Here is an 11,698-nt window from a genome sequence, read left to right as displayed (position 1 = left end):
CTGTCTCTCTCTCTCTCTCTCCTAGAAATAAATAAAACATTTAAAAAAAAAATAAATAAATAAAAATAAAAATTAAGGTTGTAACAGAGTTCTACTCAAGTCGGGGAGATATTTGAGAGACTCTGGACAGAAAGGAAAAGAAAATACCTTACATTTTATCCCAAAGCATTTCCTCAAAATAAAAAATAATTGGTGTATAACCAAATTCTGTCTCTGTGTTCGGGTAGCTTTCTTTTCATAAAATTGACTTCATCAATGCATCTGGCTTCAATTTTTTTCTCCCAGTTAGCATCTAAGCAGTTGGTAATTGAATTCTGACATGTTGAATGATTCTAATGAAATCTTCTGCATGTGTTTGTATGCTTGGGGGATGGGGAAAAGAAAAGAATAAGCAGTGGGGTTGAGAGTACTAAAAAATTACTCTCTATGTTAAGGATAACGGATCATAGTTAACGTTAATATCTTTCAGAACATGTTAAAGCCTCTGAGAAGTGGCGCTTATTCTAAAGGAAGCAACTCCTAATATTAACCCAAATAAATGACCTCCATAACCAAGGCAGTTCAAGTTGGGAAAGTGATGAGTGAACATGGGAGGCTGGGTTACTTTGGATGATCTTTGTGAGATTTGCAGTGACCTTCCTTGTGCTGCTGACAAACGGGAGAAACTTAAGGTCTGTTATTATCCAGTGATTTTTTTTTTAAATGTTTATTTTTTGAGAGAGAGAGAAGAAGAGGGAGTGAGCGAGCATGAGCAGGGGAGGGGCAGAGAGAGAGGGAGACACAGAATCCAAAGCAGGCTCCAGGCTCTGAGCTGTCACCACAGAACCTGATGCTGGGCTTGAACTCAAACTACTAGATCATGACCTGAGCCAAAGCTGGATGCTTAACTGATTGAGCCACCAAAGTGCCCCTCAGGTGACTTCTTTTTATGTTAGTGTAGTATTGCATCTTTTTTCCTTTTAATTTTGAGGAAGATGTTTGAAGAGAACAAAAAAATATTTCTAATTTATGGGGGGGGTTGTTTGGTGTGCCTTTGCTGTCCTTATTGAATGATTTGAAGGAAAGTCTGTGGGGACTAGTCTTAGAACTTCAGTGATACATAGTTGATGTTGATAGAGCTGATGTCAAGAAGCAAACTTCAGATGAGTCTAGTAGTAATTGATTTGCTAGAGTCTGGTCTTCTTGTTAATTTGCCTTAAGTTTTAGCTGTAACAGCTTTTGCCCTAATCTCATTCAACTATAGGAATCCTCTTATTTAAGGGTATGAAGAATTCTTTGGTAGCTTCCCAATTCCTCTCTCCCTCTACTATCCCCCCCAGAAGTAGTTACATAACCCCCCTGCTTTGAATCCTATATTCTGTAAATGAAATGGTCTTATTTGGCCTTATTTGATAAGTGTGGTTGTCCTAATAAGTAGGCTTCAGCACCTAATCTCGTGGTAGGAAAACTGGCCTCTGTTAGTTTTGATGAGTGCAAACATTTTATAGAGTTGAAGTAAAAATAAAGATATTGTTCTCATTTTGAGTGATACAAACTACTTAAAATGGTAAAACATGTTCCTTTCCTGTCTCCAGATGGCTTTTAAGTGAGTTAGTTGTGTGTGGTGTTCAATACATTCTAAATTTTGTGTTACCTAAATTAGAGTGAAATTCCAAGGTAGAACAGGTGAATGAATTTGAAGTTTCTTTCTCTATGTAATTTTCCCCCCACCTTGCCAATTTAATATTTTTCTAAATAATGAGGGCTAGACAATTGGGTAACTCCAAACAGTACAAATAATTCCTCTCTATGTAATTTTAAATTAGACTTTTTTTTTTTTTTTGCTTAATTTTGTAATTTTTCCCCCTTAAGAGTAAAATCAATTTTAATGAAAATTCATAAGGGAACAGGAGTTTAAAAAGGGTCTTTAGTCATTGAGGGCCAACAAGACCAGGAATACTTCATTCTTATAATTTCCTAAAAAATGTGAGGATGAAACCTATTAATATTCTCTATTATATATAGCTATTTAAACATTTGCCCAGTAATTTTTTCAGTTGACCTTTGATTGACTGGCATATCATTAACTATTCTTAGTACTGAACTACTAACAAATTTAGTTGAATTACTTTAATTTTTACCATATTAATAAGAAAATATTTCATTGGAGCCTATGTGGCTCAGTCAGTTAAGCATCCGACTTTGGCTCAGGTCATGATCTCACAGTTGGTGAGTTCAAACTCCGCATCGGGCTCTACTGAAAGCTCAGAGCCTGGAGCCTGCTTCAGATTCTGTGTCTCCCTCTCTCTCTCTACCCCTCCCCCATTTGTGCTCTGTCCTTCTCTCTCTCTCTCTCTTTCTCTTTCTCTTCGTCTTCATCTTCGTCTTCGTCTCTCTCTCTCCCTCCCTCTCTCTCTCTCTCAGAAACAAACACTTTAAAATTTTATAAAACAAAAATTTCATTAGAACTCCATCCCATCACAGGTTTTATTCTGAATAATTTTTGACAAAATGTGTCAGTTGATAGCCAATGGATATCCCAATTTTGTGAAGTTTCTTTAATATTTGTCTTTTACATTTTAAGTATCTAGTGTTAATTTGGTTCCATTTTAATATACTCTCATAGCAAAACTGTGTGTAAGATCCTGCTATCCTAACAAGTATTCTACTCTCAAGCAGTTACGATAAACACTGTTTTCATGCCTCATTGCTTCATTTGATAATTTAGTTTTCTTATACTAAAGGAGTACTCTAGCATATTATGATAAGCATCTTCTAGGATGGCCCCAGATCATTGTTACCTTCTGGTGTTTGAGCCCTAGTGTTAGCCTCTCCTACACAATGTGTCAGGATTAGTCTGTGTGAACAATAGAAGATGTCAGAAGTGATAGTATGTGATTTCTGAAGCTAGATCATAAAAGACCTTGAGTGTCTGCCGTGTTCTCTTGGATCACTTGCTGTGAGGAAAGCCAGGCGCCATATCATAATGACACTCAAGCAGCCCTGTGGAGAACAACAGAGGCCCCTTGCCAATAGCTATCACTGACTTGCCAACCATGTAAATGGAAGCAGAGGACTGAATCCTGACTGATATCTTGACTGTAACTCCATGAGAGACCAGAACTGTTTGGCTAAGCTGTTTTTGAGTTCCAGACCCACAGAAGCTATGTGAGATAAAAAATGTTCACTGTTGTTTTAAGCTGCTATGTTTTGGGCAACTTATTGTTTAACAGTAAACACCTAATACCAGGGACTTTATATCTTAGGTATTAAAGTGATATACCATATGCTGAATGCTTTTTCCTTTAAATCCAAAGTTTGTTTTACTCTGTTGGCAGAATAGTTTGTGCTATTTGAATTTGGGCTTGGTGCTATGTCTTACACATATAATATTGGGATATTTAAACTTTAGGCATCTTTAGAATATTAGCAGAACTTATTACAATATTTTATCTCTTAAAAATGTTCTTATTTAAAATATATCACCATTACCTAAGGACTGGGAAAGAATGTCTGATAATTTTGATATGCAAATTATTGTCATGAAGAAATTTAACTTTTGGATAATAAACTGAGGATGAGAGTGACTTAAAATTCCTATTTTTTTTTCACCATTAGCTCTATTTTGAGGTATATTTGCCCAGACTATTCTCTTTCCGTAGTAAATAACCCATATGTTTAGAATATCTGTACCTGAAATAGTTACATTTATAACTATTTCCAGGAATTCTTGTATTTTTACTAATTTATTTGTAGTACATGATTCTCTTTTAACATATTTTTAAATTTGATATTGAATTTTTTCTGAACAATACCTACTTATGTCATTTACAGAGTGAAATAATACATGGCTTACAATTAATTGTGATAGCCCTTAACCTCATTCTTGTCTAACCTGGATTCTTGCTCTTCTGAGACCAGCACTTTCACCTTTTTTGGTTGTTTCTTCTGCTGTTTACTTCTACCTTTCCAAATGACATTCTTATACTGTTGTTTTCTTATTTTCCTTATTTGGATATTAGTTACCTACTGACTTCCTACCATGAAATCATAAGGAATTAGCCTTTTTATGCAAGTCATCATACACACTGCCCTCCTTCCATCTTTCTAATGTAGTTCTATCAAATTTTACATTATTATGTCTCAGGCACGTAGTATATTATGATTTCATTTCCTTCTTTAGTTTACCTTTAGTTTATCCTCTCGATAATAATAGCTTTCAGCTTTTAAATTTGTTTTATTATCTATTTATTTGTGTACATATCATCATTTTATTCCCAAATTCCTTTCTCCTACTATAACACTTCTCTCGATATTGGTACTATTATAGAATACATCATCCCTTATTTATTAACCTCATAATCTATTCATCTGCTGTTTTTTCGTGGAAACACCTTTCCTTGAGTATCTGTCCTCTCCTCCAAATTGTAGTTATTCTCTCGGCTTGTCATTACCCTCTAGGTTACGTTCACCACTCATTTCTGTTTGATCCCTTTTTTTTCCTGGATCGCATGTCTTCCTCTTCTAGCTGTACTTCTTAAGTTTGGTGGAGCACATTCCTACTAGCTTTCTGAGAGAGTCTGTGATGTGAGGTAGATTCTTCCCTTTTTTGAATGGTAGCTTGGGTGTAGAATTCTAGATCAGAAAGCATCCCTCCTTCAGAGTTGTGAAGGCATTACTTCAGTTGTCTTCTTTTTCCCTAACGTGTTTCCAATAAAAATTCCAGTACTTTGCAATTTTTTATTCTTTGTGGGTGATCATTTTTGGCCTTTCCAAACTTTTAAAATTCTTTTCTCCAGTGTTCCACACTCAAGAGAGAAAGAAAGAAAATACCCATGTTATAGTCTACTTATAGAAAATGTATTTAATCTTCACTGAAAGCGTAATAAGAACAGTAATTATAAATATGATCTATCAGTGTGTTTAGGACTCCAGTATTTGTAGGACTGAAAGATTCTATTCATTTATGGCATTGACTCAATATTTTATTGAATGAAACAACTTCAATTCAGTACAAAGGAAACTTCCTTGGTTTACCTTAGCAGATATCTATTAAGATTCTGAAAATAAAGCTGGAGCCAAATTTTACTTTCTTGGATTAAGTAGTTATGGACTTTGTTGGTATTGGTGTTAAAGGTGATGAGGGTATTTGCTGTCTTCATTCTCCTGTTACTATTGTGGTTTAATATATCTTCTTTATAGCAAATGGCTTTACATTGATTTTAATTGATAATATTTCATGAATATTGTTTATCAGTTTTCTTCTTTTTATTTATGGTGTTTCTTGGCTTTTGTTTTTTGTCCTTATTATGGACACAGATTTTGAGCAAGGCTTTATTTACCATGAAGTCCAGAAAACTTTTCTTTCTTTTTAAAAAATTTTTCTTAGGTTTATTTTGAGAGCGAGAGAGCAGGGGAGGAGCAGAGAGAGAGAGAGGGAGGGAGGGAAGGAGGGAGAGAATCCCAAGCATGCTCCACACTGTCAGCACAGAGCCTGATGTGTAGTTTGAACTCACAAACCATGAGATCATGACCTGAGCCAAAACCAAAAGTCAGATGTTTGACCGACTGTGCCACCCAGGCATCCCTTCTGGAAAACTTTGCTTAAATAAATGGCATGGTACAGTGAGCTCATTTGGTAGACTGTGGTTTTCCTACCGGTTTTGATGAAACTTTCAGTATGAAAACCTGCACTGATTATCTGTATTATAATTATTAAATATCATCTCTCTAAAAAAGTTTTGCTGATAAAACCGCAAAGCTCTTTTTCAGCCCGTGCAGAAATGCAGATAAGCCTGTTTGCTTGAAAGAGGTTCTGGGAAGTTCTTTGGGATAATTTAGATTAGAATAACAGAAGCCTCTCAGGAGATCTTCAAAAGACAGTTTGAGACTGAAGAATATAACTGACCTGACAAAAACATACTTCTGAGTTATTCACAACGAGTTGATAATGGGAAACATTAGTGTTTCTTTTTGCTTACAATTTGAAATTCAAAATCCCATGTTACTACAAATAAAGTTATTCGTTAGAGATTTTGAGAGAACTGAGCTCACTGAGCTGTTCCTTTCCACCTAATCATTCTGTTACATTTCATTTTCTTTGAACTAAAAAGGCCAACTACCTTGGCCTTTGTTTTTACTGGCATCATTTCATGTACCCTGGCATTGTTTTAGGAACCTATAGTTGTAGCTTCAACGGGTTTAGAAGCTATACTCTGCTACTCATGGCAAGCTGCCTGGAAACATTAAGATTTCAAGAAAGAGCATTTTTTGATATAGCTAAACTGCCCTGTATAAGACAGAACCTTACCAATGGGACCAAATCAGGGTATTTTATAACGTATTTTCTATTAGGTATTTCTATTAGGGTATTTTCTATTAGAAGAATGAACACTTAAAAAAAAAAAGAACATGGCATACATTACTGAAACGTGAGTATTCTTTTTTTAAATCTCATTTATTTAGTTGCGAAAAATGAGAGAGAACAAAAGATTTGTCAGCCTTCTATTACAAAAGGTGTTATATAGTAAGATGTCATTCTTTTAGTGCTGGAAGAAAAATCTGACTTACCTTTGACAGATTTCAAGCTCTGGGTTTCTGAAGACACAGTCATTAGGAAGGACTTTCTGTGCCTTGCACTTATACGTTTTTTTATTTTTGTTTTTTTAATTTTTATTTTTTGAGAGAGAGACAGAGACAGAGTATGAGCAGGGGAGGAGCAGAGAGAGAGGGAGACACAGAATCTGAAGCAGGCTCCAGGCTCTGAGCTGTGAGCACAGAGCCCCAGTCCAGGGCTCGAACCCACAAACTGAGATCATGACTTGAACCAAAGTCGGCCACTTAACCGATAGAGCCACCCAGGTGCCCCCTGTTGCCTTGCACTTATAAAAGTGAACTAAACCTAATTAAATGAGAGGTGCACACAAAAAGGCAAAATCCTTTGATATGTTTTATTGATGCAAGTATCCTGAAAGTTGGAGAATGTTTTAGTAACTCTTGTTCTTTTGTTTTTAATTTAATTGTATTAATAAAAAGTGGCACTTATTTTTAATCTTTTGGTTCTAGAAGAATTTAAACAGGAAATGCTTATTATTTGATGAATCTAATTCTTAATACTGCTTGACCTTTCCTACATTTTTCCTTCTTATTTTAAGATCTTTCCTTTCTTAATGTGTTCATAAAGTTCTATAGGATTTTGTCTTTCTGATAGAAATCCATATTTGCCTTCCCAAGAGTTAATTTTTCAGCTTATTTAAAATATCAAGGCTAGTGGGAATTGGTTGGCTAACGAAATTACTCATCCTTAGCCAGATTACTTATATTCAGTTATCATTTTTAGTTTTCTCATATGAGATTAAGAGAAAACTTTGCTGTCTTGAAATCATTAGAGTTAGGGTTTCTTTCTTTTTCCTTTCTTTTTTATCTAAATTAGTTTGCTGACAAGTGTCTATATGAAAAATATAATCTGAAAAATCATGCTGTTTATCTAATGTTCTCATCTAGGCTGAACTTTTCGGGGAGAGAGAATGTTTTGGTATTGAGTCTTACTACTTAGGCTTCATCAAAGCTGGCTTGAAGCCAGGTTTAGAGGACAGTTCAAAAACAGCTTTGTGTTTTTAAGTAATCAAGTCCTTGCTGCGTGTGCTGCTTAACACAGTTTTAATTCTCTGTGTTACAGAGAACAAATCCATCCCAGGTTTCTCTTGCTTAACTAACTTGATGCTTTGCTCTTCATAATATACTTCTTCAACCTTCTATTCTACTTCTGTTCTTCCCTTGTTCTTTCCTCTGTGAAGATATCTTTTTGGCTTGGCTTTACTTCTGAAGGGAAGAATATTTAATAAGCATATAACCCTTTCTTGGTCAATAGGCTCTCCTTGGATTAACTAATTAGTCTACTTCACCTGGTCTTCCATCGTTTTCCAGGACAGTCTCCGTAAGAAGGATGACAGGATTGAAGAGCTGGAAGAAGCACTAAGAGAAAGTGTACAGATAACTGCAGAGCGAGAAATGGTGCTAGCACAAGAGGAATCAGCCAGGACCAGTGCTGAAAACCAGGTCTGCAGTTTTATACATTTACTGGCAATGCTGCTGGTTAAACAACAGGTAAAACCCAACCAGTAAAGTTTAGGCAAACTCTGCATATGTTTATAGGGCTTCAGAAGCACTTCATCAGGTATAAGTATTTAGACTTCAATAAGAATTGAAATTTTTATGTTTGCGTAAGAGTTGGCTCATGTTAATTTACTTATGTTAAAAAATCTCTGCATTCATAATTTGGGACTTGTTTCACATGTATTTAGGTAGTATATGCTCACGTATCTGGTGAGACGAAATGGAACTTGTCTGTTCGTCGCAAGACTGGTCACAATCCTACTTTTAAATTGAATGGGAAAACACAAACATATCTGAGTTAAAATGTTAATTTTAAATAGCAGATAGTTTATTTATGCCCTGCCTTGTTCAAAAGGGCAGTTAAAGTTCTAGCAAGTTAAAGTTGATAGCAAGTATGAAGGACATAGATATGACACTGGAGACTAACAAATCAACATGTCTCAACCCCGAGGAGACTTGTTAAAGAGTTCTACTGTTGCCGTGTGTGGTGTTTGCTTTATATATTTTTCTACATCTTTTAGATCCCCGTGCAGTAGCTTTTAACTTTTTTGTTAGGAGGAGTAACTAAAGATGGGACATGTGGATGGAAAAATGGTTTTAACAAATGAAAGCTCAAATATCAGTTTCCATTTGAGAGTGTAAGTAGAGGTTCTGAGATTCATGGCATTTAATTTTTTTAGTTATTGTTTCCTTTCCATTTCTTTGTTGGAGAAATATCCATGGTAAAAAGGGTTCAATGAGAGAGTAACCTGAATCTTTTGGGAACCCCTATGATGAGACCACCAGTGGTCTTGTGAGTTAAGGTATAGTGTTGAATAGCAAGGAAGAAGGTGCATTCTCAAAAGCAGGCATGCTGTAGTGTGGGGGGTAAGAAAGTCCTTTTGTAACTGTTAGTATGAGGATACATTTTCTTTAGAGTTAAGTATTGAAAGAGAGACAAACTGATATTTATTAGCAGAGATGGAACTTTTCATGTCTTTCAGTACCTTGTTCCTACATAAATGACTTGTCCATTTCTAATTTGATTATTTCCTCATGTATAGTTAAGTAGAGCTTGGGTAGTGGAGAGCTTCAGAGAAAGGATGGTAACCATGTTTGTTCCAGGGTGAAGAGGTATTTTCTTTTATTGTTTTTACCTTTTGTACATTCTTACCTTTATTTTCAAAACGTCCCCTTTTTTTTTCTTCCTGTAAAAATTTTTTTTTCTGTTTAGGGATCATTATTTAATGACAAGTCTTACATTTTGGGGATCATAGAAATGTTAGTAATTAATACATCATGTCATTATGGCATATAAACTGGTATGTGTTTTTTAAAATGTATTATTGTGTGAACTAGTTATAGTTTGCTTTTGGGGGGTAGATTTATTTATATATTTGTGTGTTTATGTATTATTTATTTATAGTAGACTTATTTTAGATCAGTTTTTTTTTTTTTAATTCACAGAAAACTTGAGCAGAAAGTTCATGGAATTCCTACATATTCCTTCCTCCACCTCAGTTTTCCCTGGTGTTAACATTCGTGTGATAGGTTTATTAAAATGGATGAGCCAATATTGATACATTATTAACTAGTCCATAGCTTACATTTTGGTTCGCTCTTCATCTTGTACAGTTCTTTGGGTTTTGCCGAATGAATAATGTCATGTATTCACCATTACAGTATCCTACAGAATAGTTTCACTACCCTAAATCTCCCCTGTCCTCCACTTACTCATCCTTCCTCTGTCTCCCTAATCCTTGATCTTTTTCCTCCCTCTGCAGTTATTCCTCTTTCAGAATGTCAGTATAGTTGAAAATAAAGTTTGTAGCCCTTTCAGACTGGCTTCTTTGATTTAGCCTCTGCATTTAAGGTTCTTCTGTGTCTTTTTATGGCCTGATAGCTCATTTTGTTTAACTTCTGAATAATATCCTATTGTGTAGACATGCCACAATTTGTTTATTCCTTCACCTATTGAAAAACATGTAGATTACTTTCAGTGTTTGGCAATTATGAATAAAGCTTCTATAAACATTTATGTGTAAGCTTTTGTATGGACATACATTATCATCTCAATTAGGTAAATACCTGGAAATTGCTGAATTGTATGGTAGGACTATATTTAGCTTTGTGAGAAACTGTGAAAGTGTCTTCCAAAGTGGGTATATATAATTTTCTTTTAATTGCATGCTTTTTTCTTTCTCTTCTTCCTGTTTATCTTTTTTTTCCCCTTACCATTCTGCTACTCAATGCCTATCTGAAGCTGTTGAGTGAAATATTGCATGAGACCAGTCATTTGGGCTTTAAGTGGTTTAAGGTATGAAGAAGCTGCTTTCATGTTTGTATTTTTGAGGTCATATAACCTTCATCCACTGTCTCTTCCTGCTGTCATCTTCTGTTCTTTTACTTTTATCTTTTCTGTCTTCCAACTCTGCTGTGAATTTTATGTATATGTATTAATTACATATACCAGTGTAATCTAGAAATATTCATTTGAAATATCTTAAATGGGTAAAGTTTTTTTTTTGTTTGCTTGTTTTTTTTTTTTTTGTTTTTTTGTTTTTTTTTTTTGGCTGGGGACATTATTCTTATTATCTTACTCAGGTCCAAAAACTATATGTCTCTTAAATTTAGTCTCTGAGAAGAAATAACTCCCTCTATTGGAAGGAGGATATCTGCATCTCTTGATTTCTTAAAGAGCAAAGTAAAATTGTTTGGGAACAATCTCCCTTACTAAAATAAAATAAAGAGCCTTTTAAAGTTTGAGAGGGAAGAAAGTGTCAAAGGAAAGCATTTCTTCTTACAGGATCCTCTTACAGTTTTTTAATTCCCAGTACATGCTTTTCCATATTGAACCCATACTCCAAAATATAAAGAAGTTGTATAATGTTGTATAATGATCCAGTGAAGGAAGGTGTCCTATAACCTGTGTTGGCAAATTGAGAGGTGAAAGTGAATATAATCCCATGAAGGGAAACCCAAGGGCTTCTTTTACTTTTGTGCTTTTCCACATGCATTTTCTTTTCTGAAACTTCTCTCTGCTCAAGTTTTAGCAGGTTTTGTGTTTTGTTGAATATGACAGCCCTGCATCAGGCTCTGTGCTGAAAGCTTGTTCAGAGCCTGGAGCCTGCTTTAGATTTTGTGTCTCCTTCTCTCTCTGCCCCTTTCCACTCACACTCTGTCTCACTCTCTCTCAAAAAGTAAATAAATGTAAAAAATAAATAAATAAATAAATAAAAAGAAGTTGTAAATTAGGCAATAGTTGAGTAAGTTACATAGTGGCAGTGGGGATGCAGAATAGTGGATCGATTTAGAATGTCTTTTGGGGGGTGCCTGAGTGGCTCAGTTGGGTAAACGTTCGACTTTGGCTCAGCTCATGATCTCACGGTTTGTGGGTTCAAACCCTGCATCAGGCTCTGTGCTGACAGCTAGCTCAGAGCCTGGAGCCTGCTTCAGATTCTGTCTCCCTCTCTCTGACCCTCCCCTGCTCATGCTGTCTCTCTCCCTCTCTCAGAAATAAATAAAACATTGAAAAAAAAATAGAGTGTCTTTTGGAAATAGAGCCAAATAAATGATGGTGAATTGCATGTGTAGGTAAGAATGAAGGAGAAAATAAAGATGATTC

The 11,698-nt window shown here is 35.3% G+C and overlaps 1 protein-coding gene across 7 annotated transcripts in view; it reads left to right on the top strand.

The window, feature by feature from the left end:
• ERC1 (ELKS/RAB6-interacting/CAST family member 1) overlaps window positions 1–11,698 on the top strand; it is a 485,892-nt gene that overhangs the window by 220,705 nt on the left and 253,489 nt on the right. For all 7 annotated transcript variants that reach the window (XM_039236306.1, XM_039236310.1, XM_039236309.1 and 4 more), the window contains one exon: window positions 7,906–8,037. In XM_039236306.1, coding sequence (XP_039092237.1) covers window positions 7,906–8,037 — 132 coding nt within the window. The remainder of the gene's footprint in view (window positions 1–7,905; window positions 8,038–11,698) is intronic.

This window comes from Hyaena hyaena, unplaced genomic scaffold, assembly GCF_003009895.1.
Source record: "Hyaena hyaena isolate Hyena2069 unplaced genomic scaffold, ASM300989v1 scaffold_108, whole genome shotgun sequence".
NCBI lineage: Eukaryota > Metazoa > Chordata > Mammalia > Carnivora > Hyaenidae > Hyaena > Hyaena hyaena.
Note: the sequence above shows the minus strand (reverse complement) of the source record. Positions and strands in the feature narration are given on the sequence as shown.